Genomic DNA, 27,403 nt, shown 5'->3' on the forward strand with positions numbered 1-27,403 from the left:
TCTTTACATCACTCACCTTATGAGTTAGTAAAAGTGTGGATATCACTTTTTGTAACCAGTGATTTTTATAACTGTTCTTTCCTCCATAATTCTTCTAGTCACCCAGCTCACAAAATCTTGAATATGCAATTACTCATCATGATGTATTACTGCAAATAGGGTTTCCATTTCAAACTGCAGTTTAATGTAAGTTGTTATCGAAATGTGACTTTTTTTTCCTGGAAAATAAATGAAAAATATGAAAATAAACTGACCTGTGAACCTTTTATTTCCTGTATCTTAAAATTTTGGCTACATCCTTGGAAAACATAATTAGATAATTAAGGGAGGGGTTGGTGGACCCACTGTCTGGCAAAGTCAAGGGCTTTCTAGTGGGAGGAACGCAGTTTCATGATTTGACTAGAGACCTAAGCAGGTTACATCATAGTTCTCAATATATCCTCACAAAAATATAACAGAATAACGGGGTCTCTACATCATGGGATCTTTAAGCAGCTTAAATGGGGTACCGGCTATTGATCGCGGAACAGATCTACCTCGTTGGTAGTAGTCAAGAAGTAATTTCCTGCTCTTTGTGAAAACATGGGTCGGGATGGCCTTGAGGGCTCTTTGAACACTAGGCTGGAATCCGGCTGCTCAGCTTCCATCCTGGCTTCTGAGGACCAGGAGAACGTTTGTCAAGGACCCCACTGTAGCCTGTGCTGTGGGTGGCCTCTGCTTTCTTCAATGAGTATCCACTATGGCAGCGAGAATAGCAGGTGGGCCCCTGACCCCAAACAGCCTGCACTCCAAACTTCCTCAGCTTCAGGAGTCTAGTCTTATTAAGCTTTAGTAGTTCCTTGTCCACGGAGGAAGTCAGGGAGGGCAGCCTGCTCCTGTAACAGCAGGGTTTAAAGACCCTATGCTCCCTTACACCCCAGGTGTGCCGATTAACATCAGTTTTTGGGTCACTAATTCTGTAAAGAGAGAGCAATCATTTCATGGCATAGTTGTTGGGGCAACGAAATAAAAGTGAGCCGCTGCGCAGCATCTGGCAGCATCTGGGAGAGAGGGGGTCAGAAGTATCGTCATGTCTCGATGTTATGTCCGGGAAAACTTCGGTATTTCCCACTGGCGCCCCTGACATCCGGGGACACAGCTTCACAGTCAGATCGTGGCAATCCCACAAGGCGGGGCTGGGCAGGCTCCAGGAGACAGTGATAATGGGATGCCTAAGTCAAGAGCGGCTCAAAGGCCCACCGAGCCGGGGAGGGGCGGCCTGGGCAGTGTTTGAGGAGGTCACCCTGGAGACGGCCTGGGCTCCCACGGGACCTGCAAGACTAAGCAGCAGCCCGGCTTCTGCAGCTCCACTGAGGACGTTCCCAGGTCCAGGCGGTGGGGCCTGCTACCCAGCGCACAGCAGGTCAGTGCAGGTGCTTGGGGGGTAGAAGGTTCAGGAAAGGAGGCTCGGAAGGGAGCGGCTTACATAACAGCGATCTCTGCTCCCAGCTCCACAAAATCAGAAAAAGTGACCTCAAGTCTGGCTTCAAAGGGTGATGATGCTCAACTTATCTACCAAGCGCTGGTTGTCAGCAGTCTCCCCTACTCGCTGCATCGCTGATAGTTCTTAATTCCATCTGGGGTCTCTCTAGAGAGGGTGTGCCTGCCAGCAGAGTTGAGACTAGCTAATTCTCCGGAATTAGCAAGCGTGGGCGGCACCTAACTCCTGTTAGGAGTGCAGTTCTTAGTTCTTCTGGAAGGGAAGAATTAGTAGAGACACGTTTTAAGCAAAGCAAATACTCCAAAGAGAGACGAGCTCAGGCTGTTCAAGGGGTGGGAGCCGCGGAGTGGGCTCTTCATAGTGGAATTTAAGGTTTATGAATATTTATGAGCTAGATGGCATATTCATGACATAAGGCAAACATTTTTTCTCTCTCCAAAATTACAGTAAACCAGATCTTTTTTTAGAGAATTTTTTCCTATGATTTCTTTTTTGTTTGTTTGTTTTTGTTTGTTTGTTTTTCAAGACAGGGTTTCTCTGTAGCTTTGTTGCCTATCCTGGAACTCCCTCTGCAGACCAGTTGGCCTCGAACTCACAGATATCCACCTGCCTCTACCTCTGGAGTGCTAGGATTAAGGGTGTGTGCCACCACCGCTCAGCACTTCTTATGATTTCTAGATAAAGCTCCCACAAAACAACAAGACCAAGTCTTGTGTGTCCGCCTTCATTAGTGCACACGTGTATGATTTACCCTGATGAGGAAATAAGGAGAATTCTGACCATCAGAGACTCAGCTACCAAAACGCAGTGCTAACTCGCCTCTGGTTCCTTTCTGAGACTGCTTTAGGCCCATGGTTGATCTCATAGCTCTGTCTGTTAAGACTTTTTTTTTTAAGTTGAGGTTTTCCACGGAAGGGTCCTGCCAGGTTTTATAGCAAACTGGTAGCCTACAATCAACTCTCTATAGAACTGGGTTCTCCCAGTGATGCCTCTCCAGTTTGTCTACTTCATCCAAGCACACAACCTGCCCACATCTCCCTCCACAGTCAAAATGGCAAAGCTTAACTCAGAAACGTGTATCAAGATCAGATACAGAGCAGTAATAAAAATATTGACGTGGGGTACAAGACAGCATCTTTCTACAGACACCCATCTTTCTGCGGTAACTTTCTCCCTATCCATCAGTTAAGCATCCTGACTATAGAGTAATGTCTGTTTGTGTGAATTAGGTACTCTGTGGCTTAAAAAAAATATCCTATTCCCAGCTGTATAGGCACAACAAAGTTGCCTACACTGCAGATTCCTGCTCTCAGAAAACCTCCGTCCCCATGCGAAAGGGTCACACTAGCAGCTGGGTCCTCCACCTGGGATGATGTTAAGCTACAGAAACTAAATGATTTTCATATCTTTCTTTTGTTTTTTTTCACAGTATTTTTTCCTAGAGTGTGTTATGATGTCAGCCTTGGCTAAAGAGAAAATGTTTCTTGCACTGAAGAAAAGAGGGAGTGTATGCTCCCCAAGTAATCATGAATCCCAACAGAAGGAAGGTCGTTGGCGCTCTAAACAGTGAGTACCTGGGGGTCCGGTGCCTTTGACTCCGAGGAATGTTTACCAACAGACAAAACATGTTCCTAAGAATGGAAGTGGGTGTGGGGAGGGTACAGGGAAGCACAGTGCTCCCTTGGTCTTCGGTGCAGTTATTTAAGGTGGGGAAGGAGGCTTACGTGGATCCTAGCAGCATGTTTACTGCTTTGAAAACTTCCTCTTGCCCTGCAAAAACCAAACCAAAACAAAAAAGAAAAAACCACCTGTACTGCAGACCAGCTCCAGCTGCCCTCACAAGTCCCTTAATTTCCCCTCAATATTTTAAAACTTCACAGTTTGCCCATTTTGTAATTGTATGTACATATACAACGCAACTATTTAATACAAATGTTGTACGTTTTCAGTCTTTGTCCACATCCTCTTAAATGGCCATGTAATATTTATGAATTTGTGATCAGGATCAGGTTACCATTTGAAAACTATTGGACCTTTTCAAATTGTCTTCTCTTTTTTCTTTGTTCACTGTATAATAATTCTCTACTTGGTTCTCAAAAGTATAGTTAGCGATTCAAAGGTCATAAATACTTTTTGGCTCTTTTGTAGTATTTGCACTCCTAAAAAAAATGAATCCATCTTTAATATTCCCAAGGCATTCCATTTTGGCCATCACAGCAAGGAGACAAAACAGATTACCTGAGGCAGTGGTCAATCAACTTTCAGGACGCCCCATCTTAACGCCATGGCTGGGAAGCGCTAACGCTTTGCAGAACAGACCAGAATGAATGCGGGATGTGGTGGCCAGAGTGATTCCATTTACACCTATAGTTACTTACCATTCCCCTTTCAGGCCTACACATCGGTAGGCTGCAAACACAATCTCCCTCTTTCGCATCAGCCTGAGTCAGAAGGAAGGGCAATGCAGGGATCAGTTCCTGCTTTTCTGATCCCCAGCTGTGCTGTTACCAGCCTTCTCCCGTGAACCCTCTCTGTTTACTGAGGGCCGGGCACTGGTGACTAACCCCAGAGCCTCTTGCATACTAGGTAAGCATCTGCCACTGAGCTACACCCCAGCCCTCCTTTTTATGCTTTAGTTTGAGACAGGGTTGCTCAGTCGTCCAGAATGGCCATGGGCCCTCTCTGTTCCAACAGTGAGCTTTAAACATTCCACACCCTGCTCCATCACCCAAGCTGCTGGTGCTACAGACCCAAGTCACCAAGGCAGCCGCATGCTCTTTTTACAATATGTTTAAAAATAATTGCCACCTATATGCAGTTTACTTGTTTATTGAGACCACTTAAGAATTTGATAGGATGTCCCTATGGCTTTAAAAGTGTATGCCCTCATTCAAAAACCAAATTTGCTTGCCCACATACACTGTCCTTTTCCAAGACAAAGGGGAAAGTTATCTAAAAAAAGACTCATTGATATTTATTTACTTGAGGACAGGGAGTTGGCATACCATGACATGTATGTGGCAGTCAAGGGACAACATTCAAGATATGGTTCTCTCCTTCTACCCCGAGTGTTTTGGGATCCCGCTCAGGTCATCAGGCACATCACTAAGGGCGTTTAGCCACTGAGCCAACTCATAGCCCTGGTTTGCTCTTTACAAACCACAATTCTTATGATATTGGTGATTCTCTCTCATACGAGTCTTCAGTAGAAAGGTTATGAAATCTTAGTGGCCCTCACATGGAGACATGATTTGGCACTCACAGTGTGTCTGAAAAGGAAGCACCTTTTTCTTGAAAATTGTTTCGAAACCATTTTTTTTTTCAAAATCTAAATGCTGGTATTATAATTATCTCCTGAAGGGCACTCAGGACCTGAACATCATCTCATTTAGTCTCCTGAGTTGATCCTGCTTGGCCTCCTCATTCTGGCTATATTTCTGTGAACTAGCTGAGACCCTCAGGTCAGGGATACAGTCCCAAAGCCAGAGTAGGTCTCAAGGGGCCACAGATGCCTGCCAGCTCTCACGGCACCGTCTTCCCCACTCTGGTCTGCATGCTGCCCTCTGGCCATACCCCCTCTCTCCTTCAGCGCTCTATCTGGCTCCAGCCACCGCTGACTGGAACCCCACTCCTTGTATGAAATGCTCCTCTTTTTTCTGCCTTCTTTTCTTTTCCTTCCTCCTCTTCAGGAAGCTGACTAAATACCTAAGTTTGACCACACCCTCCTTCAGACTAAAATGGAGGCTCTTTCTGTCTCTCATGCTGGTTCCCCCTTCCTTTGTGGTGAGTTTTTAATCTAGCTCCTTCAATGCACTATGAATTCACTTGTCTTTGTAGCACTAAACGCATTAAGAAGGAAGGCAAAGAAAAAATAGAGTAGGGGTTAGAGACGTTGGCTAAGAGAACTGATTGTTTTTCCAGAGGTCCTGAGTTCAATTCCCAGCAACCCCATGGTGGGTCACAACCCTCAGTAATAAGATCTGGCGCCCTCTTCTGGTCTGCAGGCATACATGGAGACAGAACACTGTATACATAATAAATAAACAAATCTTTAAAAAAAAATAGGAGTGAAGGTAGACCTATTTGAGAATGTGGTGTACGACTAGCATGGATTTGCCTTTTCATCTTGAATGTTATGTCTTCAGTCCTCTCCATTGGGACTGATGCTTAACTATCATTCTGGGAATAATAAAAAATTGAAGGGCCTCCTGTGTTGTGAAAAAAAATATTAATGTATATTCAATGTAATCATAATCATCTGTTTTTAGAACTGGATCTTTTGTGTTCGAGTTATGTTCTATAATATTTTCTTAAGTTTGATTAAAGAAAAAAGAAGCATCATTTTATAAGGTGGTGTCTTTGCTGCCCAGATTGTTCATAAAGTCATTAATTATCTGAGCAGCTTGGATCAAGAAGGATCCCACTACATACAGCTGTAATATGAAGCCTCTTAAGCTGAGCCTCCTCTTTCTACCCCCCTAAAACACATGTTGGCATGTGGCTTTCCATGAACAGCTGTCATCCACCCCATTGGAAAATCTGAACTTGGCTTTTCGTGTAGACAATTTGTAAGAAGAGAATACCAGCAAACACTTATGGAACCTTTATGATCAGCCCCCGGTCTGCTTCCTGGAAGCTTTGTCAGAGGCTGGGAAGCAATGGCCAAGGACCAAGTACAGTCTGAAACACGGCTGGGTATGGCTTCCTAGCTAGGAGTGCTTCCTCCATAGCTAAAATCAAAATCTAAAGGAGCACGGTTTTGTGGCAGAAACCCCAATTCCATGCTCCATAAATCCAGTTTTTAGATCATGGCTTGCCTCCTCCATGCAGTGTCTCCAGAGGCTTAGGGACCACAGCAACAGAGACAAGCTACAGCAACAAAACGCTTAAGGCCCCCAAACCCCAAAGTTCCCGCTGTTTGACCTCTTCCAGAAAGGTTTGTCAATGTATCCTCTCCTAAACAGGTGTGGGCACCATCCTCCTTTTCAGATAAAGAAATGGCAACTCAAGTAAGTTGAGACTCTAAAACCTCAGAATTCGCAAATAGAAAAAAAAGACGTTGATTAGCCAAATATTTTCATTGCACAGAAACTGGCAATCTATGTGTAATTTACATGAATGCTCTGGTCCCCTTTGTTCATCAGAACCTTGCATTTCCTACTCATAAGTCCAGGCAGACATTCACAATGGTGGTTTACTCGCTGGAGACTCACCCTCTGGCAGACATCGGGTGGCATTTGAACAAATGTTCTCATCTCCTATCCTTACGGTGAAAACGGAAACCCTGCGGTCGAGTTACCTTCTCTAGCTAATGTGATATGCTATTCAGGCATATTCGTTCAGAAGCCGGTACAGTTCTACTGTAGGTTTGGATGAATGTTGGAAACTACAGAGTTTTTCTCTTACCTCAAACCTAAGTTCCCATGATTCATGGAACAAAAACGGTGTGGCCCCACCTTCTCCACCAAAATGCATTGAGGTTATCTAGCCTAGCAGGTCAGCCACACTGTACTGACTTCCTTCAGTTATTCATCCAGGATACAGTGAGCCTCTTGCACGTCTGCTGTTGTATCACACACATCAGGCATAGAGAAGTAGCAAAGGGATCGAACATAGAGAACTCTGTCGTTCCAATCAGCAGAGAGTTACTTGGGAATGGCTCCATAGCAGCTAGGTAGATCAGTGAAAGATCCAATTGGAAAGCATTGCCCCCATGGGCTTTGTAAAAGCCTGCTTGGGCAGACAGTGGACAATAATTTTACATGGAATGAATTTATTCTAAGATTACAACCCATGAACCTTCACATCAGAAGTGAGGTCAGTCTATCTTTTCTTTTGACCCCTGAGGGGAAACGCTGGAAGATAGAAAACCAAAGGGGGAGTATGTGGCATAAAGCCTTGTGCATCAAGCTGAGAAACAGCTTCGTCCCAGAGAGAGAGAGAAAAGAGAGAGGGGGGGGAAGCTGGAATGTCATGTTTCTTAGTGAAACACAATGGTCTCCCTGTGCCTTTTGTGGGAAACCATGGATTAAATAGAGAAGACTCTATTTTACCCTAATTTATAAATGGGGAAATGATAAATGATTTCTTTAAGGCAGGCTAGCCTGCAAGTCACTATTTAGACCAGGCTGACCTCAAATTTGCAGTGATCCTCACACCTCTCTGCCTTCTTAGCTCTGAGAGAACATGCATCACCATGGCCTTGGACATTTGAGGGTTTGAGTTCTTGTGTCTGACGTTGTTTTAGGAGAAGACTCTCTCACTGCAAGGAGGGAGATGAAGCTGATCTGGTACCTTCTACACTTACACGGATTTACTCCAGATGGAAGGAAAGCTATAAAGCACACAGAAGAAGCGCAGGAGAACCTCTCTCTTCTAGAAGGATGTCCATCACACACACACACACACACACACACACACACACACACACACACACCTGTGCTTCCTGGAATCCCTAATCCACTTCAGCCTCCTGAGTGTTTGGATTATAGTTATCCACTTCCACACCTAGCAAAAAATTATCTTAAAGGAAATCCCAACATAAATACCTAATCCAGAAGAAAACTAAAACCTTTTTTCATAAATAGAACTTCAATAAAATGTCATATTTTAACAAACTCCATAGTAATAGAGTTAGTAGCCTGTTAGAGTTTGCTTATATAGAGTTGTGTGTTAACAATAAAAAAAAAAAGGAAGCCAGTTTTAAACAGAGTCAAAGGACACAACAGTGTCCAGAGGAAAGCTCAAAGGGCACAAGGGGAGCAGGAAGAGATGCCCAGAGCACAAGGGAAACCAAAGATGTGTAACTGAGAACAAGGTGCCCTTCTGTGCCTGTCCTGACCGCAGAACACTGAGAGAGAGGATGCCAGACAATGCTGAGGCAAGTGAGGATAAAAATGGACCTGGCTACTCAGCACACACATCATATGGGCAGCAATAATAAAGTAAAATAAAAAAATGTAAGTTCTATAGACACAAGAAGCTTAATTGCCTTTTGTATCTCCTGGTAGAACATCTCAAAGACAGACCTGGGCACAAAACTGTCCTTCAGTAGCTATTTTGATCAGTGTGTGAACATTACTCCTGCACTACATGAATTCTTGAACAAGTACATCCTTTTGCTTTCAAACAAACTGGACTCACGAGTCTGTGCCTACATTAAGTCCCGGGTGACTTGTACGATGACTTTACAACTTACAGAAAGTGTTTCTCTGAGTGCTTAGTACAAAGCAAGCTTTATTGTAGCCTCCTTCTTAAAAGTCGGTTTGCATCTCTTCCAAAGATGAAAAGGGAGGGAGAGGAAGGAAAGAAGACCGAGAAGAGAGGAGAGCCATTGTTTCCTCTGCGTGGGACATCTGTGATGGCCACACCCCTCATTGATGACTTCACAGTGAGGTGTGGTAGCCAGGGCTCAGATGCTCCCAGAATCACCCCTGGCTCCTGACTGCGGTGTGACTTTGAAACCATGCCGCATCCAGGGCCTGCAGGAGAATTCCATCATCTGGCCTTGTCCATCACCTCCCTTCCTCTCAGATGAGCACTGGCCCTCAGCTTCAAGATCCGGTCCTAGGCTTTTGCCTACACTCACCGTGGTTCTGTTCTGTCCATCACCACTCCAGATTTCCTTCCATCTGGCCAGGGCTAGGCTTTGCTTGGGAGGTAGGTGTAGTCTTTGTCCTTCAAAACCACTCCTAGTCTTGAAAAATACATCCCATGAGACTATACTCCTGCTGTTCTCTTATTTCCCTAATTTATGAAAAATTCCAACTTCTGTTTCCACTATAACCTTTCTCTTTCTAGAAAGATGAACCAAATGGGATAAAATGTCATAAAACTGCATAATTTCCACAAAATTAATGTTTCCGAACAAGAAACACCATCTATTGCTAGAAAAAGAATTGGCCTGCTTTTGGTCTTAAACATAATCAGAAAAGAAAAAAAAAAGAATCCACAGATGTTCTTAGTCCCCAGTGAAGCAGTTTGTGTGTGTATTTTACATTACTCTGTACATTGTGTTTCTAGAGCACAGGAGTCTTTCTTTTGTATTATCATCACTTTGGAATCTTTCTGGCACATTGTAGCAATAAATTCTTGTTAAAAGGCTTTAAAAAGCACACAGAACCTATAGCCTTCTGTTCTCTGTGCACTGTGAAGTTTTTCCACTGGGGGGCAGCACATGACTTTGATGACAAGCTCCCACCCCTCCTGAAGGCGCTGTTGAGGGGCATGGGTTTCCACCAGTAATAACTCATAAGCTTATACTTATTCTCAACTGCAGCTCTTACATCAAGAGACCTGTCTATAATTCTGTCCTCAAAAGTAGCCCATCCACTTCCAAACACTAACTGGATTTTTACACATTTTCATTAAAAAATATTTTTGATGCAAAGACACACATCTTTTCTCTTTTCCTGCCAGAAATTCCAATTTTTAGACCAGATTTCCAGCACATGCCTGATGCCAGAACTTGAGGACCAAAGATGTAAGGATCACAGAGAATTGGAGGCTAATCTAGTCCACCTAGAAAATCCCAAGCCAATCAGTACTACATAGCAAGATCCTGTCTCAATTAATTTATTGTTAATAAGACAAAATTGACTGTAGCATTCTCTGGGCAATGAGACTGCGTGTCAGGAAGGATTATCACGGGCAATTTGAATCACAGAACTGGACCTCATCCACTTGTAGCGCTGGGACATGTAGTCGATATAGTTATTGTGTCTATACCTCCCATTGAAAGTTTAAATGCACTAATGAGCAAGTCACGTGATTGTCTTTAGCAATTCAAGTAGCCTGAGTAGAGCTGCTGATCAACACAGAATCTGTCCACTCGTGTGTAAGCTGGTGTTCTGGACATTGACAGCTCCTTGCTTTTAAAATATAGGAGCTCTTTGATTTCTAAAACCTTACCACAGGGCTGGAAGACAATTTGGTGGGTAAGAACCAGGGGCTGCTCTTTCAAAGGACCAGGTTTGATTCCCAGTACCCACATGGCAGCTCACAGTTACAGTCTGTAACTCCAGTTCCAAGTGACCCAACACTCCTTGTTGGCCTGTGTGGGCAGTAAGAATGCATATGGCTCACAGACATACATCCAGACAAAACAATTCTCCATAAAACAAAAATAAAAAGAAAGAAAGAAAGAAAGAAAGAAAGAAGGAAAGAAAGAAAAGAAAAATATACCTAGCTCACGTTCTAATTTAATTTTTTTAATGATTTATTTATTTTATTTTATTTGCATTGGTGTTTTGCCTGCATTATGTCTGTGTGAGGGTGTCGGAGTTACAGACAGTGGTGAGCTACCATGTGGGGGCTGCGAATTGAAGCTGGGTCCTCTGGAAGAGTGGTCAATGCTTTTAACCACTAAGCATCACTCCGGCCCCTGTTTAATGGTTCTTGCTCACACTGCAAGCATTGTTGATATCTTATTCTCCTCCTCAAGTCTCCACTCAAGTGCCGAATATATTGTTTTAATATTTTCCTCATTCTCTTTCCTTTCTCCATTTCCAACCCATCGCATGCTGATGTACAAACTATCAGCCCTTGATTCTTTACCATGAATAAAGTACTAACTTAGCTTCAGGGAGGCCCTGCCTCCTATCCTATCTGTTGCTCTGATAAACCCCATCGACAAGGCCTCTTACAGAAGGGAGGGTTTATTTGAGCTTATGGTTCCAGAGGAATAAGCGCCCATCATGGCAGAAAGGCATAGCAGGAAGCAGGAGGCGTGGCAGCTAGAGCAGAGCGCTGAGAGCTCACCTCGTGACCCACAAGGACGAAACAGAGAGGGCAAAGCGTGAGTATGTGTGGCCTTACGTTCGCAGAGTTCATCACCAGTGACATACTTTCTCTACCAAGGCTGTATCTCCTTAACTTCTCTCGAACAGTACTAGCTACCAACTGGGGAGCCAAGAGTTCAAATGCCTGAAGCTACAAGGGACATTCTCATTCAAGCCACTACAATCTTCACACTGGAAAACAAATATAAAAATAGTGTCCAAAAATAAAAATTCAGGCTGGAGAAATGACTCAGTGGTTAAGATCATGTACTGGTCTACCAGAAGAGCCCACAGACACACACACACACACACACACACACACACGTGCGCACAGATGCACAGACCACGCACACAGACACACACACAGAAAGGTGCACAGACCACGCACACAGACAAACACACACACAGATGCACAGACCATGCACACAGACACACACACAGAAAGGTGCACAGACCACGCACACAGACACACACACACACACACACACACAGATGCACAGACCAACACACACACAGACACACACATGCACAGAGACACACAGACATACTTTCAAATAATAATAAAGTTTCTTAAAATGCTTCACGAAAGTGTAGTCCACTGGAGACATGGTCAGTCTGAAGATGTAGAAAGCAATAGGTTTCCCCAAACCTTTTCCTCTGTGTAGCCAAAATATCCAGGCTTCCAGTAAAACACCTACTATCTTTTCAAGGCTTTATGGCCTTAGCAAAAATGACTGCAAGTTCTCTTTCACACAGCTTCCTGCCTTGTGCAATAGACTCTGTTCAACAAGAGACTGTATCTGTTACATCTAATGTCTCTGGTAATTCGTTTAAAAACGAATACAAAGCAGCGCCCTAACAAACTAGACGTACATGTTTTCCTATAGAAAAGAAGCCCAGTGGGGCAGTTTAGAGATCCAGGCTCCCATTGCTCTGATCCACAATCTACAAGGTCAAGAAGCTGCTGCGACCCTAACACCAAACACAATTTAGTAACAAGGGAAACTGAAGATAGACTCCTATTGGTTAACTCAAAATGTGTTGATTTGGAGTTCTGATGTTGTTTTGTTTTGAGAAATCTTTCTCAAATTTCTACCCAGACAGTTGCGGTTCTTCACAGTGGTTCTCAAGCCACAGAACCCCAGCAGCACAGAAAGGGACTGAGGATTTGCTTTTCATTTAGACAGAAATCTTCCCACAGTTTAGGGCTCTGATACCCAGAAAGGAGAGGAACAATGCTGAAAAGAAAATGGCAGTCCCTGCTACATGGTAATTATAGATTCCCTTACAGTAATGGGATATTGGGAGCAACTTAAATGGCCTGGGGAAGTAACAGTTAAGCAAAATGTTTGTATATTAAGCTGATATTTAAAATATGGCTGCATATTTGTTACTGAGGATGGAAATGTTCTAGGATACAGTTTCAAGCAAAAAAAGAAGGAAAGAAAGAAAGAGAAAGAAAGAAAGAAAGAAAGAAAGAAAGAAAGAAAAGAAAGAAAGACATTGCATATGTAATATCATATACACAAGAACTTTTTTAACATAAGTGTTTATCCAAGCACTGGAGTTAGTAACATGAAACTTTACTCTCCCCCTTTTCATGTGCTTTCCCTGTTTTACGATGTGCATACAGCATTTACATGATGACTGTGCAGACAAAGACCCTGGGGGCTGGGGAGAAGCCCAGCAGGTAGAGCCCTCACCACACATGCCTGAGGACTGGAGTTTGGATTCTCAGAACCCATAAAAGCCGGATGGACATGAGGACTACCTTGTAAGACCAGGGGACTGGCAGGGAGGACAAAGACAGGAGACCCCCACAGCAAGCTACCTAGCCAAACTAGACGAATCAGGAAGCTCAGGGTTCAGCAAGAGAGCCTGCCTAAATAAGTAAGGGGGGAGAGGATCAAGGAAGATGCCAGATATCAACCTCAGGCTTCTACATGCTTCTGTGTACACTTGCACATACACACACACTCATACGCACACACACTCATCACACACACACTCATCACACACACACTCATCACACACACACATACACACACACACACGTCCAAAAGAAACATCTTCAATAATTCAAAAACAGACCAGGCTTTAAAACTTGCAAACTATACATCAGACTTCAGCCCTTGGGTTTTGTGAGCTGCCCAATAGACACCATCTTCATGGCAATAACATAAAGTGCACAGATGACTAGTCTTTAGTAACACGGAGACAAACGATGATGAGGATGATGGTTCCCTTTGGACTATAAACCCCACGAATTTGAGCTGTGCATCAGCTCTGTTTCCTGGGAATTTTTAGTGTGACCCTTGTAGAAGACAGAGGAGCCTCCACCAAAGCTTCCTGCATGTTGTGCACACACACATATCTGAACTGCCCCTTTCTCGTTCTGTCTGGGGTAATCACACATTAGACTTTTCTACCGAACGATAAATGGAAGGTTTGAAATCGAAGTCTGCCTTTTCTACACGTGTGACAGTAAGCCCTCGGCCTCCCTTCTTTTCTCTCTAAAATGGACAGAATGGTGACCTCTCTACACTATCAAAGGACACCGAAAGAGGAAATGAAATCGCTGCTAGGGGTTGTGTTGCCAGATTGAAAGCAGCATGCACAATACTGGGCACGCAGACTTACTACCAAATCCCAAGCTTATGCCGCAGGGGTGTGTTTCTCAGGCAGAGGCTGCCTGTCATCTTTGGGCCTGCCCACAGCACCTGTAACCACAATGGCCTAACAGGTTGGTTGCTACTTTAAACGGCTGCAGAAAGAAAAAAAAAAGCAGGTGTTAGAAGGAAGAAAACGGGATTGCCACCACAAAGATGCATTGTGACAAAGGCAGCCAAAATGTCATCATGTTCTTGGACTTTGTGAGTGAGCTTTAATTTGCCCCATAAACCGTACTGTACTGAACGATTTTTCAAAATAGACTAAGTGTGATTTCTTTGAAATGTCAGTTCATAGATTTCACTAGTTCCAAACATCTGCAAACTAAGCACTTTAAACTTCTCACAGGCAGAAAAAGAAAAACCCAATAATTAAAAACAAATAAGCGAGGCGTGGTGTTTGCACGCTTTTAACCCTAACACCCAGAAGGCAGAGGCAGGTGGATCTCTGTGAGCTTAAGAGCAGCCTAATCTACATAGTTCAAGGCCAGCCAGGGCTGTTTGGTGAGACCCTATCTCAAAAAACAAACAAAACCCAAATAACTCTTTCTTATTCAATGAGAGCCAAAAATACAGCCTTTACTTGGAGAAACAGTCACTCTGAACACACATGCACACCCACAGATACAAGCGTACATGCGCGTGCACACACACACACACACACAGAGCGGAGGGGCAGAGAGGCAGACAGGGCATATCATTGCCTTTGAAATGGCATCTGTCTTAACCTCCATCTTCACAGGTGGAGGGAATTTGGGGTAGAGCGCTGTAGGTTCGTTAGTCCCACTTGGTTTTCTCTGAGCTAGGTTGAATTACACAGTGCCCATTGGGGGGCTCTTCCTTGCTTGGGTTTCTCACTCAGCACCTGGATCAGCTCAAATTGCCTTGGAGATCCATTCTTCACACTGAAAAGGCGGCTGACACTGATTGACTCTTACAGTTTGGGTGACTTGTGGTTTCTCTCACTGTATAGATAGATGAGTTTCCCATTTCTTTTTAATTCTGACGGGATTTGGTGGAACGTATCACAATGAGCTTTGTATAATACCCTTTGTCTGTACGGATTTGTTTCCCAACACTGTAAGCTGCTTTTTATACCCCCAAGTGCCATTTGGGAGCTGTGTTTACTGTGGGATAGGCTTTTGAGTCTTTGTTAGGGACTCCACTGGCGATGGCTTTTAGAACACTCACTCCGCTTACTCCAAAGACACAAATCAGCCCAGGAGCACCTGCTCCGGATGCCACCATGACCCTGAGACTCCATCCCAGTAACTTCTCTACATTTTAGTGTTCCCATCTCTAATGTGGTTCCGACTTTAAATATTTCATCGGGCTATTTCTGTAGGCTTGATTGGGAACTTTCAGCGAATTTTGTATATGGAAGCATACACCTTTAAATCAATATTATGTCTTGTTAACATTGAGATGATGCTAATTACTGTTTCCCTTTTTGCTTTCAGTTCCGTCAGCACCGTGTCTCACGTGGATGAGCCCAGCCCGCGTGATGAAGCCTCTCGCCTCACAGTTCGCATGGAAAACACCTACCAGCTAGGTGTGCTGCTCATGTGCTAAACTTCTAATTCAGTGACCTATGCCACTTTAGCCGGAGTCTGGTATAGGTCTTCAGGCCTAGATTTGAGAGAGTTGGTGGTATATTAGAGTTACAGTCTTGCTTTCTAAAATCGAAGCAACACTTCCTTTAAGATTCAAAAAGAATCGAAAACAAAAAGTGGGGTTTCCTAAACCTCAAAGGAATCTCTGAATGCCGTAAATGTATATAATAGAATAATATACGATTCAATTCAAGCTCACTGAGTATTTCCTGAAGGAATACGCACATGAGTGTGAAAGTGATGTACGTTGATGTTTATCCTTCAAAACCAACTGACGTTGTTGACTGTGGAGGACAAAAAATACCCCCGTGCAGAGGCAGATGACTGTGGTCCCCTGTTGATGAAGATGTTTATCTGCTGCCATTGAGGTTTGGGGTCTTTGAAAACCAAGATTGTCACAGCTGCCCTATGCTCCCAGGTGGAGTCCACGCAAGTGTCTTTTCCCACTCTCATTTCTTCACAGACCTACTTGTTTGCTTTAAGGGTGTGCCTGCCTGTGATTATCTGAATTCATACATAATTACCGCCCTACATAAATTCCATAGAGACTTACCAAGGAGCAAGAAAGGACTCTGTGGGCCAGGGTAATTCCACCTGTGGCCTAGTAGCCCCAGGAAAATTATAACCCATCACTCTACCCGGCTAGGCCTTATAGCCAGTTTTCTTCAATAGTTCCAATACTATCAGAGTGAGTAACTAAGCTGCCCCTTTCATCCCTCTCCTTGGCCACACTCTTGGTTCATTTTGAGAAGCTGTAATTACTTAGACAAAAGGAGGACAAACACTCTGTAACTTTAGATGCATCTACACGATGGCAATGTCGTTGTGCTGGCTGACACCCCCACTCCAATTCTGCAGGCTCCAGCATTAGTTCGGTAGTATTTCACACTGCTCGCGGTGGACAGTAAATATTCCTACCATCCAGATCACTTTAGTGGCGTAACTAACTCCAAATACTGGCCCTTAGCCCTTTCAGTCAGCAACCTGAGTTTGGGTCAAGTTTTCTCCAACTTGCAACCAAAGCTTCTATCTTTTGTTTTGTTTTGGGAGGTGTTTGGTTTGGTTTGGTTTGGTTTTATGAGATGGGCTTTCTCTGTGTATCTCTGACTGTCCTGGAACTTGTCCTATAGACCAGAGTGTCCTCAGACTCGGGGAACTATATCTCTGCCTCCTGAGTGTTGGGACTAAAGGTGTGGTCCACCATCGCCTGGTTTATCAACCAGAGGTTCTTAATCATGGCAGTCTGTGACTTTGAGTCACTGTGTGCTGAAGAAAAGTCTGGAATGCCTTTGCAACAAGATAAAGCAGTTTAAATGCAAATGCCTATGTTTCTTTGATTTTTTTTGTTTGTTTGGGGTTTTTTTTGTTTTTGTTTGTTATACAACTTCTTCAGCCAAACAAAAGTTTCAGAAGTGCTGACCTTCCAGTAAAGGTGACCATTCTTACCCCCATTCTTGTGGCCAGAACTCCATCAAATTGATAGAAGATCTTTACTAAAGGCCCGTGAGTATGATTCACAGGCAAAATAAACCCAAAAGAAAGCACAATTGGAAATACAGTTTAATTGTTAGTAGAGCGGACTGGCTGCTTTGGAAAGCAGATTTAATCTAGCACAGAAGACTTTCATCGTCGAGGCTGGAGAGGTGGCTCAGTGGCTAAGAGGTCACCACCACCACTATCATTGTCCACGTCATCTAAACACATCTTAAGTTACGGTGTGTTTGTCCTTTTATCAAAATGATTACAGCTGTCATAAATGAAGTAAAACATGAATATAGTCCACGAGGGGAAAAAAGAATAGGAAAGGGAAGTTGTGCTTCTTAGAGAAAGCACCACTTACCTTTGCTCCCTAACCACAGAGAGGAGAGAGAGGAAGAAAATCACAGGCTGCGGTGTCCGACCTGAGCTTGAAGGCAGGTTTCAAGTATGCCCAGGAAGGTGATAGTTAAGCAAAACATTCTGGGATCTTGGCTGCTTTGTGCGTAAATCACATGATGGTCTGCTTCCCATTCACTAAAACTGTTGCTAAAAGGGACGGCTAGGGCCTTCCCAGGGAAAACTAAGCACGAAGACCTCTTGTTTGATTCAGTGTGACTCCCACAAATTACGGACTAGGTTTTGTACCCGGCTTTTGCAGGTGCTCAGGTTAAAAGTAGGTAGCAGATTTTTTTAGAGATGGCCACTGTGAGTATCACAATGAAGAGCTTTCAGTTCCTTTTTTATGACAGGATACTGGATGAAAACAATGAAAGAAAGAAAGGGTTTGGTTGGCCCGTGGTTTAAGGGTCCAGTTCATGATGAGGAAGCAGTAGGGGGCTGCTTGCTCACATCTGGGCAGATCAGGTAGAAAAAGAGGTAACTACGGGTGCTCTGGCGGATCTTTACTGTTCCCCTTTTTATTAAGTCTGGGACAGTAGCCAATAGGGCGGTGCCATTCACTCAGCTGGCCATCTTCTTCCCTCTGTTCACCTCCTCCGGGAACACCTTCAGAGACATGCCTAGAGATGCGCTTACCTGGTGAGCCCAAACCCAGGAAAGTTGGCACTGAAGAGTACTTGCCACAGTAGCCAACTTTTCCACCACACACAGAGACAGCAAATGAAGCCAACATAATGGAAAATATTGATTGGTGAGGGAAGGAGGAGGCAGGTGAGAATGAGGGAGAGAGAGAGGGAAGAAGGAAAGAAGAGAAGGAGGGAGAGAAAGAAGGAAAGAAAAACTCTTGGGCTCAGCTTCTGTGAGGCTCTCAAACCTCTGGTATCAAGTTTTCTCTGCAGCAACCTGTTAATCTCTCAGGGTCCTTCCTGTGTAGGACCAGCAAGTCTCGTACTTATATCCTCTGCCATCTCCCAGCCTTCACTTTCTGACAAATCCTCTTTTACCCTTCCTTCAGGAAACAACCTCAACCACTACCTAAGGAGTGCTTTATGACTTGGCATGCCCTGTCCTAACTATTTGAAATCTATTTTATCTCCTTAAGTCCTAGCACAAGATAATGTAAAGTAACTCTTGGTTTTGTTTTGGTCTGAGATAGCTCAGGCTGGCCTCAAACTCACCGCATTACCAAGGGCACCTCAAAGTCCTGATTCTCCAGCCTGCACCTCCCAAGTATGGGATGACAGGCTGGTGCCACCACGCCAAACTTAGAGTAATTCTTGTTATCCCAGTTGGGGGAAGTTGGGGGACAATTTGTTGCTTTCGTTATTCTCCCTTGAATCTAGTTTTTTGTTGTTTGTTTATTTTTTAAGTTATGTTCTCTCTTTTTTTTTTAGATCTTTTGAAATCTAAAACCTTTTCCTCAAGAAAAAAAAATTGCCTCAAAATGAAGAGGACAGGGTTTGTTGATTGCATTCATTCTCACTGAAAGTAGCTTGGGGTGTTTGTCTTGCTCTGTCCCTTTGCGTGCCAGGGGCTCCATCTGAGCACAGTGACAGAGGATTCTGGACATAAAGGGAAAAGACCATTAGGTCATAAAGAATGCGTTTTCGTTACTGTGTAGAAAAAACTCGTTTTAAAGGTGGAATCGTGTTTGTGAGCTAAAAGGATGTGCCATGCTCAGAAAGGACTTGGTACAGCAGCCCCTGGGAGCTGCTAGGAACTGGGCTCCAAGCATCACAGATGCTCTTTCTTTGGCTGATGTGTGCCAACTTCCTTCTCCCACTGTTGCCTTCCTTCCAGCATGGAGGTGCCCTATGGCGGTTCCTAAAGGTTAGAAATTATTGCTTTGCTACAAGCAAGACACTGGTTTGTTTTTATGCCTACTTCTGCTATGAAATAAAACGTTTAAGGAAGTGCTTTGGCCGGGCCTACAGCTCTGACACCCCTGCGCCAATCACCTATGCTCCGCACGTGGGCTCACAGGGGGCAGTGATAGAGCCTCCTGCTCCATGACTACAAGGGGGAGCGGATGCATTTAGAGGGACAGATGCTGCTCCCATGGTGGGGGGGGCAGTACTGTGCTGAACGATATGTCTGCACTAGAAGAATTTTCCATTTTCTGAATGCAGCAATGAGGACAGGTAGGTTAATGCCAGGCAGCGCAGGTTCCCTGGGAATAATACTGGTCAAGGAAGATCATATGAGATGAGTGCTTGGCAGGAAGAGTGGGAATGGAAAAGGATGGAGTATCTCTCTGGATGACATAATCCATTTAATTTAGTGCAGATTAGTGGTACTATTCTTTTCTTTTCTTTATTTCTTTTTTATCTTTTCTTTTCTTTTTTTTTTCAAGACAAGGTTTCTCTGTGCAACTTTGTTGCCTGTCCTGGAACTAGCTCTTGTAGACCAGGCTGACTGCGAACTCACAGAGATCAGCCTGCCTCTGCCTCCTAGGTGCTGGGATTAAAGGCATGCACCACCATGTCTGGCTTTCCTGACCTGATTTAAATTGAACTAAACAATTCTTATATCATCAAAATAAACATTCTCTTTAATGAGCCTCAGGAGACTGACCTCAATGGACTACAGTCGTAGCCCTAGACTTCTCTCGAGTATAAGCCAAGGAACCTTCAGGAGGAATGAAAGCGGTGTGAGACCTGGGGATTTACCTCCCTGGTGCTGCGCCATGGCCTCATCTCAGACTGGTTACAACTCTCAGCCAAGGGACGTAGTACTCTTAAGGGAGTCGTCTCCAGGCAACCCTCCTGGGATCTAATCTGAGCTCCCTGCTGGATTGCTCAGGCCTGGGGTGGCATGCTTCCACTGGTAGAGAAGAATGCCCCTATCTTCCCTGTCTCTCTCAGATGTCCCAGAAGAGAATTTAATTTCTTGGAATTAAATTTGCTTGGAATTGTCCTAACTCTGGTATACTTTTCCCCTTAGCCTCTACCTAACATAGGAACATGAATAAATACTAACAGATAATGTTAACTGCTGAGAGAGGATTGGATAGCGTTCTTGATTCAAACGCTTCCTCCTTATTAATTCAACAATAATCCAGCCTCTACCTACCAAGCCAGAGCACATGTGTATGCCACGTAGTTGTCTGGGTAGAAACCAGAAGGATAATGTACCTAATTCCTGGAATACCAGGGTGAAGCTCACTTATCTGAAGCTTTGATCTGAATATGGCTGAAATGTGGTTGCGAATATAAATTTTAAACCCCGATAAATCTGGGCATCCATTCCTAGTTCTGTTACTCGGGGATTCTGGGCTTCCCCCTCCATTTTCCCATCTGTGGGACAGATATAACCGTGAGAGTCCTTTCAAAGATCTCTGGAAGATATCATAAGGTAAACCCATGCTTGTCACAGTCCCTGGCACAGAGAATATGGTCATCAAAAAGTAACCGTTATTTGTGCAGTGATTATTATCTAGAAATTGTTTAAGTCCACTAGAACCAAAAATTATCCCTAAGCATTGAATTAGACTCTCAGGGGGATAAACCCGTCTTGCTTACATTTCTTTAAAATTTTTGAAGAGTTTATTATTTTTATTACATCGATTTCTGTGTATACATTTGTGCACACAAACACACAATTGTGTGGCAGGTAGTCATGTGGAGTCCAGGAGACATTTGGAAGTAGGTTCTTTCTTTCCACCTTGTGAATCTCAGAGATTAAACTCAAACCGTCAGACTGTCCGCAAGCACCACACCTTCTAAGCCATCTCCCTGACCCCGATCTAGCCTCTGTTTGCCTTGGAGAGAATTGCAGGTATGCCTTACCTGCTTTCAGGAGGATTAGGATCCAGAGGACCCGTGTGTCTGGAATAAATGAGAGATGTTTGGTACCTCAGGTGAGAAACTACCTATTTCTTAACTGAGCAGATGCGGAATGGTGGTCCATTTGGAAGAGTAGACAAGGGTAAAGACACATGAGCATCTTTCCATGACAGATGGAGCCCACCAGGCAGGAGCAGCATGCACATGGAGAGCTATGGGGGCTGGAACAAGAGCTCAGGACTGGGAGGCACACAACTGTAGACCCCGTAAGGAAAATGTCATCTTACGATCTGGGTTTTTCCAAGCAAGTTCTCTGGCTGCAGAAGATGGACCAGAGCGATGTGGGTGGGGTGTAAACACTGAGGGGCTGGTTAGAAGGTGTTGAGGCTTTGAAGTAAGAAGCCACCAGCACTGGCAATTGATGAGGAAGAGCTCACGGTACGAGGCGCCACCAGAACTCACTGCACTTCTTAGGGGGCCTGGTAAATTCAGAGCTAACTACTCGCTCAGTCTCTCAGAAAATCCTGACCTGAATTCAGACCTCTAACCTCCTTAGCTGGACTTCACCCAGGTTACTAAAGGCCTTCGTGTTTCAGTATTCTTTTGTGAACCCATCGGGTAGATGGATATGGTTAGAAACGACTTCTAAAGAAATTCCATGTCTATGTCCAGGTCCCACCAGGCATTTTCCTGTGGCCGCTGTCAATCGCATTTTGAAAGATGTACTAACTGCCTACCTACAAGAAGCAGAATATGACCCAGAGTTCTGCAGACAGATGACTAAGACAATTTCGGAGGTACAGTGCACTTGGCCCAATGATCGCTAGAACTACAGTATTTCCTTTCTTCTTAGTGCTGAAGGGACTGGATTTGAGATCAGTCAAATGGTATACTTCGATTTTATGAAAATAGGTATTAGATCATACACTACATATGCAAATAGGTACATGTGTATGTGGTAAGCTTTTGTCTAAAACCATCATTATGATGTAATTTGTAGCAAATTTATTGCTGTACAAAACTGTTTCACTTGTTCTTTTTTAAAAAAAATATATTTTAATTTATTTGTGTGTGTGTTTAAGAGAAAGACAGAGAGAGAGAGAGAGAGAGAGCAAAGGCTGAAGAGACAGAAGAGGGCTTCAGATCTCCTAGAGCTGAAGCTACAAGCAGTTAGAACTGCCTGGTATGAGTGCTGGGAACCAAACTGCAAGAGCAGAAAGTGCTCTTAACTGCAGAGCCATATCTCCAGCTCCATGCCACCTAAAAAAAAATCATCCTGTATGTTTGTATGATGTGTGTGTATCGTATGTGTGCATGTTTGCGTGTGTGACTTTGGGCATGGACATGCCACTGCACACAGAGAGCTCAGAGAACAATCTTGGGTGTAAGTCTTCACTTCCCACCTTGTTTGAGAAAAGGCCTTTCTGTTGTTCAGCACAGCGTAAGACGAGTCGGCCAGGATGGTCCTGTCTCTGCCCCCAGGTCCCTGCAGCTATGCTGCAATCCTCAATGCCCACTGCTATCCCTGAATTTCGCTTGGGTCTTGGGAACTTGAACTCAGGACCTTATACTTGTACAAGTGCTTCACCATTGAGCCCCCACCTCAACCAAAAACTGTCTCACTTTTAGAACTTACTTTTGGAAAATACACAACATTTTTGCAATGGTGTCTCCTTGCCACAGCAACTTCTTTGAATGCTATCAATTATACATGTTGTGGTCTTTAACTATATTTCTAGTTTTATCAACTACAGTGCATTTTATGATAGTTTCTTCTGCTTCAGTTTTTATAACAAACTCTGGGATAAATGCTCAATTCAGTTATGTTGCAGGAGATTTCACAGTATGTTTCCCTCACTAGATCTGAAAACACAAAGTAACCCTGGTTACAACGTTCCTTAAAGAGAAGCCATCTTTTAGTATAGATTTTCATCGGGTGTGACAGTCCCTTGAATTCAGTTCAATGGATGACTAGCTTCCTGTATATCTCAGAAAAGGTCAGCTTATCGCTAATGTTGTCATTTTGTTTCTGACTTCCTGGTCCCATGAGGACGGTACTTGAAAGAAAGTTAACTTACGGTTCTGTGAAATATGGAAAGTGTCTACAGTGCACCATGCTGTTGGCTTTAAACAATTTTTCTTTCATGTTTTTGCAGTTAGCCTACCTACAAAGTGATGAGCATCATTATGGCTTTTTCACACACGTGTGTCCTCACACTCCCCTCTCCCATTGTGCTCCCCGTCCTCCTTGCCTTCCTCCTCTTGGTCCCCTCCATCCTTCCCAAAGTATCCTTTTATGTTAAACAATTTTGAAAGCTTATGTGACTAAACAACACCCCCTTTTCTTCTTTCTTTTTTTCTTTTTCTCTCTTGCTTTTTTTTTAAACAATTTCTAGGTTATTAAAGCCAAGGTCAAAGAATTGATGATTCCCCGGTATAAACTAATTGTGACCGTTTACATTGGACAACAAGATGGTCAGAGCATCCTTATCGGCAGCAGATGCCTCTGGAATCCTAAAAGTGATACCGTTTCATCCTACGCGCTCAGAAATTCTACTCTCTTTGCTCTGGCAAATGTCTATGCGGTTTACATTGAGTGACCGACACAAGGCTTGCATTCCTGGTGTTTTCAAATCGTGAAGCAGGCTGTCAGTCTCTCTCCACGAAAGTTCTACTAGCAACACCTGTGAGAAGGAAACAAGATAAACAATTCAAACAACTGGAAGCTTCCATCACTCCTGCAAGGACTGGTGGAGGGGAGGGCAGCCCAAGAAAGAAACTTGTTTCTCCAAAACCGCAGCTGAGTGTGGTTCACATAAACATGGATGTTGACTATTACTTTGGGTACTAATTCTTTTGATTTCTCTTTTAGTTGGAGAGATAGAATTCTCTAGATTGCTTTTTTGATAAATTTCTAGAAATATATGGTGACATTCTGGGTATATATCATATAGGACAGGATAATTTAACATGGCACACACAAAAAAATGATGAATGTTAATATACTTCAGTACTGCATATAAAATAATATGGTTTTCATTTTACATTTAATAAATTGAGCAGTGTTCATTAACTGCAATTACGGTTACATGTACCTGACAGTTGAAAGTGCCGAAGAAGAATTAATGATTTCATAATAATTACCATAGTCCCACGGGGCCACAAACTAAATCTAGAAGCTCTTGTGGGTTGCCTGCACTTTACAAAATTGCAGGAGAACCGAACATTGGCTCTTCAATAATGGAAACTATAAAGTGGAATACAGGCTTTTAAGGACACTAAAGCAGACATTATGCTATTAAATATACATGATGCTTAATAGTAAATGTGTCTGTAGTGCCTAAGATCACGCATTGGAAAGAGACACTACCCTTAAATACACACTGCTCACTCTGAGTACCTTTTTCTGGCCTAACCTTAACCCAGGATCCAAAGCCTGCAGCTTAACAACTAAACCATGTGCATTTGCCATTTTGTTCCTATGAATCTAGCACAGAAGTGAGCCAGTGGGGTTTCTGAATGTATGGGCATTGACGTTTACAGGGCTGCAATAGCTCTTCTGCCAGCTAATGCCCCTTGTAGCACGGATCGTTTATTTTTATGGCGCTTTCAACTCTTTGTGTGCATGAGAAATGACGCTGTGGCCTCGCTCCGGGATGGTAAGTCATCTGCCTAGAGGACATTTGTTAAAGGTCAGACACAAATTGCTCACATATGGAGAGAATTAGCAGCGCTGCCCTCTTATGGGGGAAATTACGTGTAATTCGTATCAGAAAGATTTTAACGAATGGAAAACCCAGTCAATGTGTCACAATTTGAAAATGTTTTGATGTCTTCTTTTTCCCTAAAACCAATGTAGCTTGAAAATGCATTCCTGGGCTTGTTCTGATAATGCTCTAGTGCAGGGTCTGTGTAGAATAATGACCACCAGGACTTGCCTGTCTGCAAACACCAGTTTGGAATCTGGATTTGATTATGTTTCTTTCTCAGTCAAAGGCCATGAAATCACACGGCAGCTTGGTACGAATGAGTCAAACAAAGAAACAGCTCGGCCATATAGAAAGTCTGCTGCCAACAGGACTTCCTTTCAGGGTTCTAATTTCTCGTTATTACAATAATTTCTCACCGCCCATTCCAGGTTGTTTAGGCAACTAAAACCTTAAACGACAAAGGCCGTTAAAAAAAAACAGAGCAGGTGGTTTGCAGGCCTCTTGCCGTGTGTTGTAACTGAGGTCAGGGCAGTGATGGCCTCTAGCAGTCACAGCAGCCCAGGAAAACAGGGCAAGAACTCGCCCAGAATAACTAATTTTCAGGGGAGCGTTAGTCACCACGCAAAGCCTCAAGATGGGAAAGTTTCAAAGAAACACCACTGTAAGTTTGAAGAAGTTGTTTTATTTTGAAACAGCCAAGCTTCCCCTCTGTGAGTGACGGCCTTCCGACTCACTCACAACAGGACCCCCTGTCTTCTTTTCGGCAAGCACAGCTCTCACCTTTCCCCAGGTCCTTCTCCATCCATCTCCTTCCATCCACTCCCCTCCTGGACCACTCTGTTAATCTCTTGACTAGTCTCAAGTTTTTACAGTCTTTTTTTTTCTCTCCTTACCTGTTTGAAGATAGAGTGCCCAGACCACCTAACAATGACATCTTATACTTTACCTATAAGCAAGACTCCTGTGCACTGTGCTACCTAACTCCCAACTGTGCAGAAAATAGCAATGCAGAGCTCAACCTGGAGGACTAGAGTCCTACCACATGATAACAGGATGCGTCTGTAGCCTTAGAACTCCAGAAGTGGAGGCAGGAAGATTACCGTGTGATTACAACATGTTATCACAAGAAAGTTCCGGAACTTCTTTACCCAGTGAAGGAACCTGATTAGGGAAGGCTTTGTGAAAGGAAATGATGGCTTCCTCCAGACTGTGATGGAGACGAGGAGAATGTCAAAAGATGGAAGGCTTGAGGAAGAAATTTACCAGGGATAAGAGGTCGCACAAAGATCGCAGGGTGCATGGCAGCTATCTGGTAAGGAAGAACACTCGAACTACAAGGAGCCATTAGCAGCTTTTCTCTAAGCATTAGGAAGCTATGTCATAAGGGACGTTGCAAGAACAAGGTCTACGTGATTAGGAGGCTAAAGCAATGCCCAGAGTGGTTGAAGTTTCAAGTCCTGGGTGCCTGGATGACATAGGTCTTAATTTAATTGTCCCAGGCACCTTAAACACATTACCGGTTTTACAAAGCAGCAGTATTTCCTTGATGCAGTAATGACAATGCCGGTGCCACGGCAGGCACAGGGTTTTGTAAAATTAACGCATGCTTGCGGAACAGCTCACAGTTTAATGTCCAAGAGAAGGGCTTGTGGTCGCAGCAGAAAGCCTGAGCGCCTGGAGCAAAATGCATGCTCCTGTTCGCAGGAATAAGACTTCAGGGGAAAGAGGTGAAGAAGTAAAACACTGAGTTTGAGTCTGCACGCTAGGTTAAGTTGATCATGGGACATTTGGGCCAAAGGCAGCTGAAAGCTGAGCCAGGATGTCAAGGGAAGAGATTTAGGCTTGGCAGCCATCCAAAATGAGAGCTCACTTCTCCCTTCTGCCTTATAAAATATACATCAGCCAGCAAGTATAATCAGTACTAAACAACCAATAACCGGCTCTAGAAACCCAGCCAGAAACCACCTCCCAAATTAATGGGGTTCTATCAATTATATACTGCCTTCCTGCCTTCCTCCTTCCCCTCTTTTAATCTTCTTTCTTTCTTTCTTTCTTTCTTTTTTCTTCATTAAGACAGTTTCCTATATTATCCCTTTCTGTTGTCAGAAATCAGGAAACGTAAAGTTTCTCTTAAAAAATAAGCTAGCAGGGAAATGGGAAGCTTGGAGGAGGCGGGAATTTCTCTTTTTTTTTCTTTCAATAAAAAAAATTAACACAACATAAAAAAAAAAGAGCTAGCATCTCAGTGTGTCTTGTTGCCTGTGGTCACGGCTAATTGGGAAACCTCAGAAAGCACATAGTAGGAAGTGAGAGACAACATATTCAGAACATAGTAGGAGGTCAGAGTGGGTTCAGAAATGAAACACTAAATGAAAAGTTTCATCTTCACTAAAAATGAAATCAGTGAATTCATTTTTTAAGTCTGGAGAATTGATGTATGGAAGTCAATACATTTTTTTAAATGTCAATAAATCAGGCATTTATAACTT

At 43.6% G+C, this 27,403-nt stretch overlaps 1 protein-coding gene across 1 annotated transcript; it reads left to right on the top strand.

Annotated features, from left to right (window-relative positions):
- Positions 1-1,121: 1,121 nt before the first annotated feature.
- Dynlt5 (dynein light chain Tctex-type family member 5) lies at positions 1,122-27,403 on the top strand. The gene is made up of 5 exons (XM_075945036.1): positions 1,122-1,402; positions 2,910-3,046; positions 15,389-15,480; positions 21,877-22,001; positions 23,601-27,403. Exons 2-5 carry the CDS (start codon positions 2,931-2,933, stop codon positions 23,802-23,804), a joined length of 537 nt encoding a protein of 178 aa, XP_075801151.1. The 5' UTR covers positions 1,122-1,402; positions 2,910-2,930; the 3' UTR covers positions 23,805-27,403.

The sequence above is a fragment of the Microtus pennsylvanicus genome, chromosome 13, assembly GCF_037038515.1.
Source record: "Microtus pennsylvanicus isolate mMicPen1 chromosome 13, mMicPen1.hap1, whole genome shotgun sequence".
NCBI classification, from domain to species: Eukaryota; Metazoa; Chordata; class Mammalia; order Rodentia; family Cricetidae; genus Microtus; species Microtus pennsylvanicus.